General features: G+C 41.3%; 1 protein-coding gene across 1 annotated transcript in view; it reads right to left on the reverse strand.

Moving 5' to 3' along the window:
- Positions 1–20306, reverse strand: part of LOC122776201 (WW domain-containing oxidoreductase-like) — a 116281-nt gene extending 95975 nt beyond the window's left edge. Inside the window, exons 1-3 of the mRNA XM_044036613.1 lie at positions 20223–20306; positions 10960–11145; positions 6101–6365 (exon numbers count right to left, since the gene is read on the reverse strand). Coding sequence (XP_043892548.1) covers positions 6101–6365; positions 10960–11145; positions 20223–20290 — 519 coding nt within the window. The 5' untranslated portion in view covers positions 20291–20306. The remainder of the gene's footprint in view (positions 1–6100; positions 6366–10959; positions 11146–20222) is intronic.
- Between the last annotated feature and the right edge of the window lie 79 nt (positions 20307–20385).

Consider the following 20385-nt stretch of genomic DNA (forward strand, 5'->3'; position numbering starts at 1 on the left):
AAAAAACAGTTATATATCTACTATATATGTATATATATTTATATATTTGTATATATATATATATGTATATATATATATATATATATATATATATATATATATATATATATATACACACATATATATGTGTATATATAACAAAATTAAGCAGTTTGCCAGTTACAGTTACAGTTACAGTTAAAGTGTTTTAATTTTAACCATCACCAATATTATTTAGTAATTACAAAGTGTGCTGCTGTGGCTCAGCTGCCTCTGTCTCTCCCACTGAGCCCTTTGCTGTCAACAACAATAGACATATGGATGGTAACGGATTAGCAGCCATCCATATACATATGGATGGTAACCATATAAACAAGAGGACAAGAGGAGAAAGAATAAAAGGCAGAGATGTAATTTCTTGCACCCGGCTCATAAAAGGGCAGTACGCGTCGTTCATTTTTTGTATAAATTTCATATTTGGAGTTTGTGGAATTCAATTCTTACTTTTCTTTTGGAGTGTAAACGCTGTAAGTGCAATTATTGGTATCGACATTGGCCCTGAAAACCCAATATCAGTTGACCCCTTAGATGAACACACAGATGTGGGAAATGTTTCTCTGTTTGCTTGAGTGCATGTTGCTTTCTGTCTATTTTCAACTTTCAAACAGGAGCAAAACTCAAATCACTTCTTCTTTTGTTGTGATAATATTTCTGAAATGAATATGTAAAACAAGATCCAACATTCTAAATATCACATAAACACTTCAGCACAGACTGTAAAATGAATATAAAAACAGCAACATGATTGTAACTGAGTCATGTGACAGGCTGAATGTTTGTTACACAGCTCTTGAAATGGCTGGTTATATTATATTATATATTATATTATGGTTACATTATATTATAAAAATATGTCGTCAACAGTTTAGCAGCTTAAACCATGTACAACCGTATCTGTATCAGACCGATACGACGATAATGTCAGGATTGGTACAAGACAGTAAAAAGTGGTGTCAAGCCTCCTCTAGCAACCACCGTGCTGTGTGTCTGTTATATGGTAATGCTGATGTCTTCATGTCAGCATCTGTCTCCAGGGGTTAACAGCCAGGAGAGAGCTCCTGGTCACAGCAGGCGAGGCTCAGGAGCGAGGGGGGGAGGGGGGGAGCGAGCAGTCCCACTACTCCTGAATGAACAACCGTTCCCTCTCATGCGGCCCCTGACTGGTGGCGCCTGGTCAAAAGTTCAGCCTGTGCATATGTAAAAAGGTGGCCGGGTGCCCGAGGCAGGATCCTGGGTAAAATAATCATGCTGAAACACTAAGAAGCAAGGGACGAGGCGAGAACGCTGATGAAACTGGTCCCCGGGGGTGGACTGAAGTGTCTGATTGGACCAAAAGAGTCTCTTAGGCCTGTGCCTATAACACTCCCCCCTCCTCCTCCTCCTCCTCCTCCTCCTCCTCGCTCTCTCTCACTCTCCATCCATTACAGTGGATGATGAGGTACTGAGCCACTGCCCACACTGATCTCCAGGCAGCTCAGCACTGTCTGTGCCTATAGTTAAGGTATAGATGTGATGAGTATAGGCTGAGCCCAGCTGTTGGCAGCCTGAGGGTGAACTGATCTTAAGGGAGCATCAGTCAGTCAACAAAATGTCACAGGGTCAGCGTTACAGCGCGACAAGACGACGGCAACTTCACAAAAGGTTACAGCCCAACTAATAATTGAAATGACGAGTTTTGGTTCAAAGTGTATTAACTTCTAACTTTTTACACCATACACTCGCGTAGAATGTGACGTGGAACAGGCTGAAAATCTCAGCATCGAACATCAAATGAATCAAATCCAAATCTGTGTCAATCAAATTCTCAGCATTAAATTGCAGACATATGATAACAGCTGTCTTCTGCTCTCTCTTAGTTTCTCTCTCTCACACACACACACACACACACACACACACACACACACACACACACACACACACACACACACACACTGCAGGCCAGATCATTTAACACTGATAATCACACCAAAGGACACAGGGAAAACTCCCACTCTAAACACGCTGAATTAAAGAAACAGGAGTTACAGGCCTGGTCGCACAATCTCTGATAAGTAGATCAAGGCGCGGGGAGGCGAACACGATGTTAGTGAGAGATAGTTTGGCTGATTAAAATGTCATGGCTCTTTATAGATGCCTTTCTCAACTCAGCAAAATGGAATCAGCTCTCTACATCAATAGCAGCGCAGGCAGCGCAGGCCGTGCACCCCTCCATAGTTTTTGTCCATGTTGTCGAATCCACAACGTGAAGAATACTAAATACAGCAAGTAAAACATTTCATTTTTCAAATTGGCAAACAAAAAATAAAGAATCCAAATGAGACCAGTTGAGAACTAAAGTGGCGCGCTGATAAGAGCGTTGTGATTTGATTTGATTAAAATGATCGATTCTAGCGTGATTTATCGTTAATTAATCGTTAACTTTTTTGATAACCGATTATTCCAATTTTGCAGCTTCTTAATTTTGAATATTCTCTAGTTACTTTGCTTCATATAACAAAAACATAATTAAATCTGAATAATTTTGGTTTGTAGTTAATTGTTTAATCACAACTGAATCAGCCCTTGATAAAATGCATTGCATCCTCATTCTTTCAAGTTGTCACATAAGTATAAACTTAAATAGAGCTGAAACAATCGATTAATCAATTATTCATCGATTACTAAATGAATCGACAACTATTTTGATAATTGATTGATCGGTTTGAAGTTTTTTTCATGATTAAAACATGATTTCTGATTGTTTAAGCTTCTTAAATGTGAGTATTTTCTTCATTTCTTTGTCACATCAACTGTGTTTCTGAGTTGTGATGCAACTCGAAAACAATTCTTTTTCAACAGCGCCACTACAGCTGATTAAAGGAGAGAGAATAAAGCATCATTAATAGGAGGGAAAGGCGTGAACAAGACTGGACGGCAATAAAAGCCCTGCACGGCCTGACATCACATTTCCACGCCTTTTCTACAAAAAATCAAATTAAAAATTCAGGACCCCATGTAGCTCGAGGTTGTTTCAGTACTCTCCGTGTTGTGAATCCATGTGTGTGTGTGTGTATTTACTCATGTAGGCCAACTCTATATCACTCCACCTGTGCTCCTATAAATCAAACCTGTGTTTTAAATGAGAGGATGGTTATTTGCGCAAGAACACACACGGGAGCGATGTGATTGTTTCTTTGGAGTCGACATTCTGCTTATGTTTGCATCCCAGAACAATCTCCGCGGATCCCGCAAGCGTATGCAAGCAATTAAAGCGATACCATCTTCATATCCCTGCAACCAATAACTGAAATAATATCACTGTTTTATTAAGCCCTTAATGTGGGGGCACAAGGAGTGAGGAGTGGGATTTTAAAGAGGATACACTTTTAGGGGCCTTATCTCGCCCAGATTTAAATAAGCGCAAATGCTCTCAGCTTAAGGGTGTGTCTGTGTCTGTGTGTGTGTGTGTGTGTGTGTGTGGCCTTTTATCAGACATGGGTTTGAGCTAATCGCTGTGTCAGCACACCAGAATTTAATTACTCGCTCTACCTTTGTCCTTTAATATTTACTAACATCTACACTACATTTAATTAACCAAGAGCAGAAAGAGCCACTGCCCCATTCTGCAGGAGAAAGCGCTCTGCTAATTGCATCCGTGTGCTCACATCCAAAACGTTACCACCCTTTCCCTTCGACGCACACACGAGAGGACTACAGAAGTTCCATCCACTCGAGGGCCACACTTCCAACTCATTTGATTAACAACAGCAGCAACAAAAAAAGTCCACTGTGGGTCCAGTTACATGTGACACTAAAGAGGGAAACAAGTGATGAGAAACGAAGACAAATGTTAGAGGAGATAAAGAGGGAAGTGTTTTGTGACAGAAAGAGTGAGATTGAGCAAATGTTCGGCTTGGCATTTTGTGAAAGGTGCTGAGGAGCAGATCCTCACATCGCTCATCCTCACGTCAAAGGGAAGAGAGACAAACGACGGCCTGAGGCCTTGTGTCTGTCAAACATGATGGATCAGAACAACGCTTCCCTAAAACGCCGCCACGCTGCCGTTCAACATATCACGTCTCCCCCTCAGTGCAAACACTAAATTGATAAACGACGAGAAGAGGCTAATGGGAAGATGTAATAGTCAAACGATAGCATGCATTAAGAGGCTACGCAGCCTAAAGGGTTGAGGTCTGCTGTCCACTGAAAAGTCTTAAAGAGCATGCGATGCAATCACGATCTTTTAGGTCTAATCATCTGTTTGTGTGTGTGTGTGTGTGTCAGATCTTAATGAACACAAGACAAGATTTCAGTTTCATCTATTTCCTGGAATATAACTTGATGCTTTAACAACTTATGACATTATGACAACTTTATCAAAGGAGCCACATGTGACTGACGAGTGTTTCTAAAGCTATGGAAGTTTTATTTTCCCCTAAATTCTTCTTCTTCTTCAAAGCTGGATCATCTGCGTCATGTGTCCTCGTGTGTGACGCCAGCTGTCCTCATGTCGTCCTTCACAACATCCATGAACCTTCTCTTATTTTAAATATGTTAAAATGCACCTTCCACAACTACACTGCAATGGCAAGAAAGACCTTCATAAGCAGAACAAAGTTAAAGGTTTTACAAATGCTGACTTACTAAAGGGTTTCAGTCATCTACATGAGAGAAATACATATACTGTATATTTATATACATATAATGGTCCCTAAAATAATTAAAAAATCTAAATTAATTATCTTAATCTGCATGTAAAAGAGGCATAAAGGCAGAGCAATGCTGCACAGGAAGTCAACATCACATACTAGTGACCACTGATCATTAAAGTATAAGTGTATATAATTAAGTGAATTCAGGCACCTTTAATGACAGACACGTATCATGCAAAGTTAAAGCTAGAAGAATAACTTCAGGTGTTGTTTGTGCTCCCCTGTTTAAGAGATTTCCGTTTTTGTTGAATCAAGACTAACAGAACCTGGTCTCTTCGCTGGAGCTCTACTAAGACCTGGTGTTAAAATAAGCTTTTAGCCATTAGTGGAGCGGGTCAGAGGTCATGAGCCGAGGAGGCGGTCTCTGATCCATCCTGAGGAACGATTGCATTCATGCATGTTCATAAATGTGGCCACATGTGTCCTCAAACACCCTCTCAATGTGGTTTAAGAGAGGGAGCTTTCAGGATCCTTTGGGTGCCTTTGGACCTGAACTATACTCAGGATGGATGGTAAAACCATGTCTGAACGGGGTCCCTCGGAGTCTCTCTCAAACACAGCCTGTGAGGACTTAAGGTCTGAATATCTTTACGGACAAGAGTTACCTGTTAATAACTGACGATAAAGCATCTGAAAATAACTGGTAACAGATCCTTCCTGATGAGAACCGGGTATATAGTAAAAACACATTTGACAGAAAGCAAGCGAGTACATGACTGCACAGGATAAGGGACTTGAGTTGGTGCTGTGCATTTACAGTAACCTAATAGTCACTGTACACAGGATCTGGAATATCGCCTACCTTGGTGAAAGGATAGGGGAATGTGCTCCGGGAGTTAAATAAACAGTGACAGGAGGAAGAGGAAAACAAACCACAGAATATCTCTCTATCTGTGAAACCCAGACTCTCTGCCTGAGCCCTCAGCACTCAGCAGATCAACTCCTCTCTATCCTTTTCCTCTCCACTCTCCCAGGAGCGTGCCAAGACAAACATATAGACAGCGTAAGGGACACATAGAGTCAGGAAAAAGAAGATTGTTACACTGTAGAGTGCGGTGCATTCACAGACCTGCTTTCCATGTGGGAAAACATAATGTGAGGGAATGAAGTTACCAAATGTTAACCAATCCTTTCTGATGATTAACATCTACTGTAGAGGCCTGGGTGAAATGTTTCATGCTTTTTCAACGCTGTTTTCTCCAGAAGAGCTGATACGATATTTAGTGTCGGCATCGGTTAAAATCACTGTGTCAAATATCAGTAAAAGAAAAATATCATGTGATCCAAAGAACCCAAATATCAGGTCAATGGTTCGATAAGCAGAGGCTGTAAAGAGTAGTGTGTGCTATTGTGTTAGGTTTCTCTCTTACCATGGACTTGGTGAAAGGTCTGGCCATCATGAAGAGAACCGTCATCAGCCACCAGCTCCGGTGTATCGAGGTGTAAATCATGTTCCCAGGATGCACCGCATTGGAGGTGACGCCGTGAGGCGAGAGGCGGCGGTGGAGCTCATTGCTGAAGAGGATGTTGCAGAGTTTGGCTCGATTATAAGCCAGCATGGACCAGTATTCCTTCTTGGGTGGAGACAGCAGGGCCAGGTCGACCTTTCCACACGAGTCTAACAGGTCTGTGAACCTGAAACAAAGTCCGGATTTAAGACTAGTCAGAGGGTGTGTGTGTGTGTGTGCGCGCACGTGTGTGCGTGTGCATGCACAGATGTGCTTTGCTGGCCGCATACAAATCAAAGACATGACATGATGTTCTTTAATTGCCTGCGACAGAGCTGTTAAACTCCAGATGTTTGACAAGGCCCCTTAAACATTACACTAGTCATCATGTTATTATGCAGTCACACAATATTATTAAAATACATGGCTGCAAAAACTACACTCCCTGTGTGTGCGTGTGTGCGTGTGTGTGTGTGAGAGAGAGGGAACGATAGGCTCCAAACTGGCAAAACACATCCTACATATTAATCCAGTCATTAGAAAACAACCAATCAAAATGTCACCTGGTTTCCTTGTTGTGATTTTACAAGCTCGCTGCCTCTTGTTTACTGTCGCCTTCCGCAACATCCTTGCTTGGCTAAATTACAACATCTGCAGGCTTTTCATTTCATGTGCCGCAACTTCATAACTACTTTAGCAAGTCGCAAAATGATAAATCAATTGCCTGAGCCCCAAACGAGGGTTTGTTCGTTTTTTCTTCTTCTTAATCTCCGCACATTAGACTGAAGTTACATTTGAAAGAGGCCTAACTGTGATATAAACAGTGGGTGATTCGCATATTTGATTTGGCAGAGATTTTTACACCTTCCTCACACAACACTCCCATTTAAGTCCAATCCAATTAACAAGACCAGCGCTGGACCTGGTGGGGACTCAAACTAGCAACCCTTCAGTCACAAGCCAAATTCCCTCTCTTGCCTATGAGCTGCCCATCGGGTGATCTAGAGTATATAACCGTGCAAAATAACATTTTTGGGAAGAAAATATCTGCCTGTAAATAAAGATATTGAGCTGCCATGACATCTAACAGAGGTAATTTCATTAATGATATTATCTCACCTTGTTTGACCAGATCTGATGTCGCACTAGGACAAAGTTAACCTGTTCTGAGCCGATTCCACCTTAAGCCCCTGTGGTGGAAACTGATAAAGTGTCCAGCCATTACCGGTGTGTCCATCTCTCCCACCTCTGTCCCTCACAGGTCAATACTTTACCAGAGGACAAGGAGCTTAGGGAATACAATATGCTGCGAGGTCAGGGGTCATGCGAGCTTGTGAGGGGAGGCTAAGTGACTAAGCGAGGAAATGGGCGGAAAGTGAGAATAGCATAAAACACAAAAAGGAGGAAACTTAAAAAGATGTAATATAGGTCTGGAATGAGGTGGACAGAACGGAAGATTTAATATGAGATAGTATCGCTTTCCTCTGCTTCCAGTCAGTGCCGGTGAGTAACTGGCTCTCTCTGCTCTAACCTAAAGCCTCTTTGAAGGGGTTAAAGCCACTGCTGCTCACAGAGGACAGAAGGAAAGGTGAGTACATGAGTCCTGGAGGCGGCAGAAGGTACACTGTCTGGCCAAAACAACAAAAAGGACAATCAATGTCAATGTCGCAAGATTTCATTCAATCCACAGGTGCATGAATCTTCCGCTGAGAGAAACGATGGTTCAGTGGTAGAGCAAGTTGTCTTTCAACTTGACGATTGTAGGTTTGAATCCCAGCTCCTCTAGTCTACATGTCGCGTCTTGCCGATGTGTCTTTGGACAAGACATTTAACCCCACGTTGCACATGAAAGTGTGTGTGAATGGTGAAAAGTGTAGTGTAAAGCAGCTCTATATAAATACGGAGCATTACTTATGATGGAGTGTGTGCAGCGATCACTAGACACAAGTCTATCAGCTGCACGAGACCCTCTCTGCCCGTCTCAGTATAAAGGAGTTTACGGTGACATTTCCATGCTGCACACAGGAAGTGATGTGGTTCAAGATCACACTTCAGACTCCACAGGCTTGTTTAAGACAAATATTTGAGTATGTGACTTTTTTGGTGCACAGTAGGGATGGGGAATAAATCTATATGTTATATCTACATGAGACACAATATGGTCTTAGATTTTGGATACTGTCATTTCATCATGAAGTATCTGTGATGACCTTTCCTGGTTTTAAAGGCCTCGTAATCATCATACATATTAAAAATGATATGGAATTTGTGAAATGATATTAATAGGTAACACAAATATACTTCATTTAACATTAAAAACCCATAGAAATAAACCAAGTATTATCTGAAATGAAGAGTAATAACTGTATTTTAAGCATGTAATACAGATCATAAACAGTAGATATTTTATTTTATATTTAATATGTCGGGATATAAAGCTGCACATGCGTAGTTGTTATATATAGTTATGATATAGCTAATATAATAATATTATTATTATGTATATGCCATATCACCCAGGTTAAGCTTTACAGAAATATCGATTAGATTTATATTGTGATATATATATAAAAGTATATTATGATAAGCTTCTTCCCCATGTTCACCCTTTGTCCGAGAGTTGTTTTTTTTTTTTTACACCATCAAAACTTGTGTGAACTCACTGTTCTTACTGTGAAGGCAAGTCCCGCATCACTCAAATTCTGTCAATACTCACTTCATGACATGCTTTTCTTTCAATAAACGTTCCCGTCTCCCTCTTCCTCTCACTTGTCTTACTGCGTGTAATAGCTGCGTGACCCCAAGTGAATCTGGATGTCAAAAGCATCCCCTCTGTTGCCCCTCCCCCCCGTCCTCTCATGCACGACGGCTCCGTAAAACATAACTCATACGATGGGGGCCCCTGTAACAGTGCTGCAGTTTGATCTGCTAGAATAACTCTGCGTATGTTCTCCTTGTCTCAGGTCACTCTGCAGAGCTCCAATCAATCACTCTGCTCGGCCGTCTGACTGAACGAGACCAGGATCAATGTCTCACACGCACACAGACAGACAGACACACACGCAGACTCTGAAACACATGGCTAAGATCACTGAAAGACACTATGCATGTCTACAGTAAGACAGGAAAAACAGAAGCCTATATGGAGCTGAGCTGTTTCACTAGAAAAGAAAAGAAAAGAAAAGAAGGGATGAAAGGGGCTGAGTCAGAGGGTCACACAGAAAAGGAGCAGATACTTGATCAAAGTAAATTTTAGCTGATAAGTCCATCCATCATGTTGATGATACGTTTAATTTATAGCGACAGCGTGTGGAGTGAAATGAGTTTTCAGTGAGTGAGGCTGTCATGTTTGACAATACACATTAAGTCTGATCTATCAGTTTGTGGTGAAAACTAGCCAGTGTAGCGGACTGAACAGCATGAGTGGAGTTGAGGAGTTGTTCGATTGGACAGTGTCGTTTGAGGATATTATGGCTTAGACTCCATCAGTGTGGCTGTAATGTGATTTAACTCTGAGTGCACTCTCTCAGGGGTAATTATTTGCAATTTGGCAACTTGTACGGAGCATTTACATGTGATGAGAGGCGCATTAGAGACTGTCATTTCCACAGACTGGGTCAGGACCACCAAACACCCCCCCCTCCCCCCCATGGGCCATAGCAGATTTATTTTGGGTCGCCCAATAAATTTGCTGAACTCCTTTTTCAACAGGGATAGTTCAGGTTCTCTGAAACAGGCATTGACACATTATGAAGAGTGACTTGAGTGTATCTGTATCTGCAGTGTTTCTGCAGCCTGGGACCTGGACTCACAATCTATTGTTCAAGTGTAAGGGTAGATCACACTAAATACTTGACACTTTAACCTGTAGAAGCCGGGTTTTTTCTCTCAAGTGTGTCGTTTAAAAACTGCATACATGCTTCCTGTCTTTTCTGGATGTGTTCCAATAAGGAGATTGAGAAATAATGATCCTGTATGATTATTATAGGATTGCTAAAACAACAAATCTATAGGTGGCCGAAGACTGTAGAGCAGGGGCGTCCAAACTTTTTTTTTTAACGAGGGCCAAATTTGATAATGTGAAGATTTCCAGGGGCAAGAGTGCTTTTTTTTTTTAACAGAAACATTTACATACAAATGCACTGTTTTATAAAAAACAATGAGGGCTGTGATTGGCCCGCGGGCCGTAGCTTGGACACCCCTGCTGTAGAGAATTAGAGTTAGCACTTTATCTGCACCCAAGGAGCAACAGGGGGTGGGTAACTTGCTCAGGGTCAATCAAATCCTGTCCTGGGATTTAAACTGGCACCCCTTTTCTTACAATCCCAATTCCCTTCCACTTGGCCATGGGCTGCCCTGAAGTACTTCAGTTTTACTTAAGTGGGGGAGAAATTACTACTTTTATTAGGAATTATTTAGGACGATACGTGTTCTATCTAAACAAAAATGCACATGTCGGTCATGATGACTGTGTTGAGATAATTTGTCTGTTTGTTCTTCTGTTTTTGAGCAGAAGGAAAGGAAAGAGCAACATAAGGTCTTGGTCCACGTAAGATATTATTTGATTTTGATAGTGATCTGGACATTGAACTGTTAACCTAGTGATACAGGGGAGTGTGAGAAATGAAGCGGCCTTGGCGGAGATTTGTGCTACTACTAACAGCTTTCTGTCATTTATTTCAACTTTGAATCCTGTCTTAAATGAATGATATTTTTGCTTGTCCTCTGTTGGGAACATGTGATACACATGTCATGCACCAAGCCAAGCTCATTGTCTTTACCTGTGAGACTCGGAGGACACCACCACAACACGGGCAGGCGCTGAGCGTCGCAGCACGTCCTGCAGACACTGGACAAGGAGGAAGTGACCTAGATGGCAGATCTGGAAGGTGGACTCCAGGCCGTCCTCTGTCAGCCTCCAGGGTTGAGTACACACAGCTGCATTACACACCAGGATGTGCAAGGGCCTGCAGTGGGAGGAAGGCATAAAATATAACATGACTGTTAGTGGCTTAAGAAGGTAAAATGATGAGTTAAGAGAGACGCGGCGGAAAGGAGAAGAAGCTGACAGTGTTTCTATTTTCAGAGTGTGGTCGACTCAACAGGCCTACAGAGACACAGCATCAGTAATGCTGATATAATACAGAGGTTTCCAGTGCAACTCCCAGTGGCTCGACAGGTAGTGAAGATACTGAATACAGCTGGCTGCCATCCAAGAGCAACAACACATTGAAAAGCAATCTCCAACCATTTCAACATGACACGAAGCCGGTGGAGGTAATGGCTGGTGATACAGGCTCTGTGTGACTGCTCTGAGAAACCAAACCCACCAACACATCAACTCAGGGAGGCGGAGCTGAAAAGATCTGATCGAAGGAAACACACACACACACACACACACACACACGTCACAATACTCTGCCAGGCCATAAAAAAAGGCACAACCGTGAATTTCTGTTGGATTTGATTGCAATATGCATTCACCATGTCATCTTTTGATCATCTTATGCAACGTCACAACATTTATTTCAATTAACAGTTGAATTTTTGCTGAGGAACCTCTGTGTTAAGTCTTCTTCAGTGCACCCCAAAGACTTTCAGTGGATTCAAAGTTCATATGTGACACTTGGATGTGGCTCCATACCAATATGGCAACTATGAGAATTTACCGTCTTTTAAATGACAGTTGTTACAACTACACCACACAGTGATTCCAAAGCTTGTTTTGGGTCCCCACAAAAACATGCATACAAATGAGTTTTGATGTTTTTACCAAACATCTCTTACAAATGATTTGTTTACTAATTGAATATGATATTAGACTTTTACAGATATGACTGTAAATGAGTCAATACATTATGCACAAATCCACTTTTTTGTGATTTGGGTCACAATTCACCTGCATGAACTCAGCCGAGTCTGCCAACAATTTGATCTTGGTTGTGCAAAATAACAGAAACGGTGTCGAGCCAACATGGTGGCCGCCTAAGAGCAGCGGTCTTTCCATTCAGCGGTTGCTTCCATTTTAAGCGACTCCCCCACACCATTACTCGTAGGCGTGTCACAATCTCAACTGTAAATCGGATAATGATCGAAACGACGATATCATTCATTGCACCATGTAGACAAAAGGTAAATAAAAAAATGGAATTAGTTATAACCTGGCATAAAACCAATGAATGATCCCAGACTAAACTAAACAAGTCTAAAAATGACTCATCTGCACTAATCAAATCAAATCATGAACTTAAAATGAAAAATCAAATTGAAGGATTTGCAGAATCTAACTACTAGATAGCCATTGCTATCACGTTTATGTCGCTCTGCCATTCGGATCATTGGACTGTTTTTAGCTTTTAGGTCAATGCAATTACATATAGAGGTTTTTTGATCTATGTCCACTGGTCACACCAATTGAAAGTGGGAGGTGACTACACCCTTTTCAGACTGCATCTCAATCTGTAGTCTGGTGTAGAGCTGCAGCTAACAATTCTATTCATAATTGATTAATCTGTTGAGTATTGTCTCGTAATCTGAAAAATATTGATCAGTGTTGGTCAAACCTGGAAATCATCATGTTCTCAAATGTCTGGTTTTGTCCACAAACGAAAAGGATTCAGTTTTAATGCTTTCTTTGTTACATGGAGCAAAGACACCAGAAAAGAGTCACATTTAAGAAGCTGAGACGATCGGAACTCTTGTTTTAAAGCCCACATAGACCGGAAGCTCCAATTAACGCTGCGTTTGTGTGTGTATCTGCGTCATTACCTCGTTTATGAAACCCTAAAGTTTCAGAACAAACAGTTCAGCCACTGCTGAGAAAATAGTGTTGTATTGTTTTCCTGGGCTCTGCGAAGCGGATCGGCACTTCCTTAATTTGATGTCGTCATCAGAAATCCTCACCACTCCTCTCACCACCGTTGCGCCTCCTGGTGCGGGCACTAGTCCGGGCACATCCGGTTGCGTACATTCAACCGCAGAAGAAGAAGAACTACTCTCGTTGTAGCTGCTGAGATGCAGAGCATCCACCGTGCCAGAGGGGGAGCTGTGTATCTGAGAGCTGGCCTATCTATTACATCACTTCCAGGTACCTGGCCAATCACAGGACAGTGGGAAAGCTCTCGTTGGCTGGCCAATCACAACACAGTCCACGTTATGGGGGTGTGGTTTTGGTCTGAAACAGCGCGGCTGACGAGAGTGTCAGTGAGGAGATATTTTGATCGGCTCGTTTGCAGCGATTAGGAGGTTTTTAATCATGAAGTTCATATATGTAAGTAGACCTCCATAACTAACATACATGTGTGATACAAGCATTCGATGTCGCCTTAAATAATGAAAAAAAACCTCAAACATACAATGTTGTTGGACCTAAATTTGACCACATGAAGCAAGACCAGAACCATGACACTGAGCCCACAGGCTTACACTGCAGACACTGAGCCAAACACTAGTCGCGTATGTGACTCTTTTGACAGGAGAGTGTATAATAAAGCAACGGTTCATATTCGGGGCCCAGTGAAGAAACATTTACATTCTTGCAGATATTGTGTGGGCGAGCCAGAAGCACTCCCTGCTCGCGTGCTACTGAATGAAGATTGCCTGATTGGTCAGGGCAGTGAGAGATCCTTGTCGGTGACAGCGTCGCTCCAGCGACTCGAAACCACAGTAACACAGCCGAACAATCCAAACACACCCCACCAATTTTTAATTTCTTCCATTAGAATTAATTATGAGGCCGAAGGCAATTTGTGTACCCTGTGTTTAAGACTGCCTACTGGATTAATTAAAAACTGGATGCTGGAAAATTAATGTGTGAATTGTTATGCCTTGCTATAATGAGCCATCCCATGCTATTACATAGGAGTGTACTGTACGATCACCTTCAGGCCTCCAAACACACAAGGTTCATTAAAGAGCACATACCTACTCACAAGTCGACTTAAAGAATGCCGACCTTAGCACATTATCAGCAGAGCACACACCAGCAGCACCGTCGTTTTGTTTTTCAGGAGATGGAAAAACACATATGTAAATAAATAGGCCTTTGTGACCTGAACTCAAATGTAATAAAAGTAGATAGTAGAGGGAAATATTGTGATGTCAGTATTCAGCTCTGACACTGCTCTCAAATAAAAAGCTGAGAAAATAATATTTTTACTGGCAAATGTCACTTTGTGTTAGAAAGTGTATAATGTGCACATACAGGTGGCTCAAGCATGGGAGCTTAAAATGCAGTAAATAGCAATGTATAAAATGAAGTTGTGATTATGAAACACACTGGAAATGATTGCTGCGTCACCCATTTAAAATGTGATGTACACACAAATCTTTATCAAGTCTTTGTGATATTACTTATATTTGTGAATGACATATATCGTGATTGTTTGCCAGCTTTAAAACGTGGGTCTCGATATAAAAAGTTTGGACAACACTGATATAGATGAATAATATGAGAGCTCTATAATAATAAATCCAAAACTCGCCCCCGGTGGCTGAGTGCAGTAAAGGTTCAGGATAAGGACCAAACGACCAAAAAAAAAAACTGTTCCAAACAAAAGGATCAACTGTTATACTGCGTGCTTGCCTTTAAGAAGGTCATGGTTAATGTTAAGAGATAAAGGGAAAGTAAAGGTAAAAGGAGGCAGTAGTGTAACTGCCTTTAAAAGAAGAACTTTAATGATTAAGAATGTATTCTGTCATTTCTCTGGATCTTGCATGCTATGTAAGTACGGTTTATACCAGCAGAGGGCGCACATCAAACAAAACAAGTCGTTTTAATTTCGGATAAGTCATTGTCAAAGCGCGAGGAACCAAAATGTGAGCTGCACCTTCACCGGGGCACAACTGGGGCACAGGGACAATACGGCTACAGTCATGACGCGACTTTCAAATGAATGTGATTTAAATTGCACTGACTGCTAATATCTGTGTATCCCTGCGTCATCACTGCAGCCTGACTAAATGACAAGTCAACAAAAGCCTCATTATTTTACCAGGCTGATATTTTTTGTTGTTGATTGGTTACATTCATGTCAATAATTAGCTACTTATATACGACATTAACAATTTAAACCGTTAAAAAAAGAAGTGTTTCTCTTATTAATTGTGATGAACTAGGTGAAGGAAAATGCATGAAATACATGAAACCTGAGCTGATGCAGTTGTGCAGCTCCACTGCACAATCGTGCATCATTAACACAAGAAGGCAGAGCATAGAACTGGGATATTTTTGCTTCATTTTTGTTTTGGAGTTGAGTCATCCATCTTTATATGCAGGCTGTAAAGAGCATTAACTGTGTGCTATGCAAAGGAAAACTCTTGCTGGCGAGGGGTTGCACATGAACTTTTGACCTGACCTTTCAACCTTTGTAGTGATTTAAACTAGTCTTTAATGGACAAGTCTGAATGTCTGTTTACAAATCAAAAACAGCACTGGCTTAAAAAGACCGTGTCACTCAAACAACATCACATATTTGCGATCAAAAACTGCAATAACCAACTTTCCTCTGGCCAGCCGAGCGATTTCCCCCACACACACAGCTCAGATGGGCCTCAGGTGAGTCTGCTTGTAATGTAAAAGGCCTGTTAATTCAACTGCCCACCAGTTAGTCCCTCTCTCATAAGCACAGGTCTAATGAATGTCTTTAATAGGCCTATTGCTGCTCACCACAGTCCCGCTCTCCACATTAAGCCCTAACACAACACTGTGTGCACTGTGCAATCTCAGCGCTGGTCAAACGAGGGTGGTAACTACCAAACAGGGAGACATCAGTTTATATATTTACTTTAAATAACCCCCCTGGGTATGACCCCTGACCTCTATGATAATGTGGGCCAGCAGAAGATATTGCCTGTGTGAGCTGGGCTCACACTACTGGTCATTAACACTGCACTTTATTGGCAACAGGAAAACTGGCACAGACAACACATGCATACAGTAAATAAGTGTACACCACTCATCCGGCCCCATGTTCTCACACACACTCTCACACACACACACACACACACACACACACACACACACACACACACAGAGATGTGCGAATATAAAGTGGGTTAGCTAATGTTACTAAGATAGTGTAAACTGGCTTAAAGGTGGACCAATATAGTTTTTTTTCTGTGGCTGAAATCAGTGCAGCTGGTAAGCATGTGCCATTAGTTTAATGATAACCAATGTTAAACTGAACTGCACACCTTGAATAAATATGAATTAAACATTTTTATTTTAAAAAAAGAATGCATGTATTTAAAGGTCAAGTGTGTTAAATTATTTTTATTAAGCAGAGACTCAAGATAAATAATTATATTTCATTTTGTTTAAGTGTACAATCACTTGCTTGTATGAATTGTTTTTTATTTGCCCAGAAATGGGCAAGTTGTTATGGTGGCTCATGTCCATGATGCTAACTGAAGGCCACATAATAATCACTAATCACTAATTAATGTTGCTACATTTTACACTTTAAATATGAATTAAATGAGACGGGTAACCACAAAAATAATATTTGTCAATAAAAATCAGACTGATTAATTGGTCAAACTCTAAGTAGGACTGGACAAAATGGTCACATATTGATATATATTGAATTTTGATGACATTGCTTTTAAGGAAGATTGCGTTGCCATAATTATTGTTTTATCTTACAATAAATATTAGTAGAGACTTTAGTAGGATCTTTAACAACAAAAAGACATTCTATATAAGAGAAAACATTGTTCAATAAAGTTTTTGTGATGTAGAAGCAAGTTTTTAAGAATAAAAATGTGTCGACTTGCATTAACAAGTAATACAATTGTTAACAAAGTGGCAAAAATGGGCCTGTCAACCTCTATTATGGCCTGCATTTATTTATAACAGCCACATATTACAAACAATATGCATGAAATGGGAACAGCATGCATGTAGTTTGAAAAAACAAAATCGCAGGTGAAAACAAATTGCATGTGTTAATTACAAGCCGTTCAGTAGAAACTGTATTACGAGCACTCTGTCAGCACTGTCCTACATCAATTACATCCCAATAAAATTGCGCCGCATTCAACAATATCAATATCCAGGTAATTTCATTTCAAAGGACAGGCAATTAAAGCAGAATTGGGGTCAATGGAACACAGAGCAGCGTGAAAGCCACTGACTAAAGCACTTAAAAGCAAGGGAGTAAGAAACGAGAGACGGGAGAAAAAGGAATTCTGATTACATTTCACCTGTCAATGACACGCTGCAGGAGCATTATTGTGTGCACGCATGTGTGTGTGTGTGTGTGTGTGTGTGTGAGAGACTGCGTGTCTGTTTGTCTGTTTACAAAACTATGTGTATATGCTTCTGTGCCCAGAAATGTCCATGCATGTATGCACATAGGTGTGTGTGTGTGTGTGTGTGTACACTCCCGGGTGTGTTATGCCTGAAGACATACGTGCGGTAATAGAGTGGTGGTAGAGTCAGACAGCTGCCCAGTGCCATTCACAGCTCAGAGCTCCCAGCCTCCACTGTGCTCTGTTCGCCTTCTGATGAGAATTAATGTACTCTGACGTCCCCTGGGACTCCCCCACTCCCCCCTAACAGCACAGCTAATGAAGAGATACAACCTTGCCAAAATACTGAGGTGGAGAGAGAGAGGGAGAGTGAGAGAGAGAGAGAGAGAGAGAGAGAGACAGAGAGACAGAGAGAGAGAGACAGACAGAGAAAGAGACATCATGAGAGAGGAGGAAACTGAGGTGTACAGACAAAGGAAAAACACAAAGGGATGCAAAAAAAAAAAAACAAATACAGAGAGAGTGATTCTGGGGGCAGGGGGTAACGGAGAGGTCAAGATACAGAATTTCATTGAACCTGTTCAGACCTGCATGTTTAGTGATCATCACGTGCAGATCGAGCTCAGTACAAGTCTCTCCTGAATCTGCCCTCAGACCCGATCACAGAAACCACGTTAGGATTAGGGGTGAGCACCGATAACCGATAATCCATTATCTGATTATTTGTTAGATTACAAAAAAAGTCGGCCGGTAAATGGGACGAGTCATCATTTTATAAAAAGGCACTAAACCCCTATGTTAATAAACATGTTGACAGAAAAACGCACTGCACATAGATGCACTGTATAAAAGTATGGGTGAATGGCGAAAACTGTAGTAAGACTAGAAAAGTGCTTTATAAATACAGGCTATTTACTCTCAGTTTTAACAAAACCGATCAATTATTTGCAGCCACCACCACTATACAAACATGAACTACCTTTCAAATGGTTCAACTATTATTTCATGTTGCAGCGGCATGAATAGAGCACCTCTCGGCTCTCTTCTCTCTCTCTTTCATACTTGCACACAAACATAAGCACAGATCAGTACATGTACATACACACACACTCTGACAGCAGACACATCTGTAGAGATTGTTAAAGACATCATAATACTCTTTCGTTATGATGTCATTAGGTCAGTGTGTATTTGAATAGAGGGCGGGGACAAGTGTCATACTAAGCACTATCCACCTACAATCACATCACTGAGGATGGATGTTTATTCCAGATGTGAACCTGGGCCATTATGGACTGGAGAGGCACATGTCTGAGATTTAAAATGAACGACACTATTGAGGGGGAAACCACCATGAGGTTTGGCTGTGACCCAAGACACGTGTCCTGGATGGCCATACCCTGCCTAAGGGCTGCTACGGGCAATGACTGCCCTGCCTCTCCCCAAGGGGCTCCCCTGACGCTACCACTCCCCCCCGCCCCACACACACACACACACACACACACACACACGAGCAGGCAAACAGTATGGATGACAGATTACATGACCCCAAAATAGCAACTGTGCGACCGGCCACAATACGAAAGACACGTGCTGTAAAAGCTGACCACCACAAAATAAGTGTGATAAAGTCTGGTAGTTTGTTAATCAATGTCAAGCAATAAGACACGAATACACACACACACACACACACACACACACACACACACACAGACAGACTCCTGGGGCCTTGTCCATATGGTGTCCATCAGTAACAGTTGGATCAGGATGTCCATTAAATACAATGTACTCCAAGTCAGGCATAATAATGACATAGTGACCAGCTTAAATGCAGGACGCTGTTTAGTTCACATTACTTTTGGCTTTTCTGCTCTTATCTGTTCACTTTACTTTCTTTATTCTCTTTTCTTCCTCTACATAGAATTTTTGCCCTTCAGAAAATGAGGAAGGTCAGAGACCTTAAAGAGAAGGGAACATGTTTCTTTATAACATGTTTATAAAGAAACATTAACACCATGATATAATGGTTAATTGTAAAAACAACATCTCCTAAGTTGGGGCCACAGTTATTGTCATTATTTTTAAGATTAGGATGATTTGTGTTCCAATAAACAGTATCTGACTTTAAATCTGTTTCCTTTGTGTTACGTCTACATTCATTCTGTGCTTTTACATTTAAACACAAATCACACAAAGTTGGGAAAAAAAAAAAAAACCCTGTGATTAATCACAGCAAATCAAGCGTTTAATTACTTAATTGTTTTAATTGTTCGACAGCCCCGTGGGAAATATCCTCCGTCTATTAATCAAGTTGTTGCCCTGACACAAGAGTGTATTTGAGGTTCACGTCGGTTCCCAGTGACTTGCAACCGGCGGGCAAGTGTCGGGCGAGCGTGGAAGAGGAACATGTCAAGCAAATAGACGGGAAGATACACATTTATCTGTGCGAGTGGATGTGGTGGAGTGAACCGAAGCTAATCAACAAGAAACAGGCCACAGATGAAGGCAGCATGTCTATACACTGAGGTGGATGTTGCAAAAACCTAAAGTAATTCATCATTTTTCAACTTTTGCTGTTGTTTTTTTTTTTATCATGAATGTAGTTTGACACAATAACTTCTCAGCAAACAATTAGAAAATAGCCCGGACTTGTTTGAAAGATGGCTGCAGACATGTGGGACGTGGGGTAAAATCATATAAATTTAAAGGGACAATTATTTTCCATCATGTTTTACAGTAAGATTTGTGTGTCCCAATGAATATTTAAAAAAACAAAACAAATGATACTCACAGTTTCTTGGCCTTGAAAGATTGGGCAAACTCCCTGACACTGCAGAGTCGGGCCAGATCACACATCATGGCTTCGACTCTGGCTTTTTGCTGTTGAGACAGAAAACACAGACGTACGATTGTTACACAACAGCTTGTCCTTATCAGAGCATCGCGGGTTTTAC

The sequence above is a fragment of the Solea senegalensis genome, linkage group LG10 (assembly GCF_019176455.1).
Source record: "Solea senegalensis isolate Sse05_10M linkage group LG10, IFAPA_SoseM_1, whole genome shotgun sequence".
In the NCBI taxonomy this organism is placed as follows: Eukaryota; Metazoa; Chordata; class Actinopteri; order Pleuronectiformes; family Soleidae; genus Solea; species Solea senegalensis.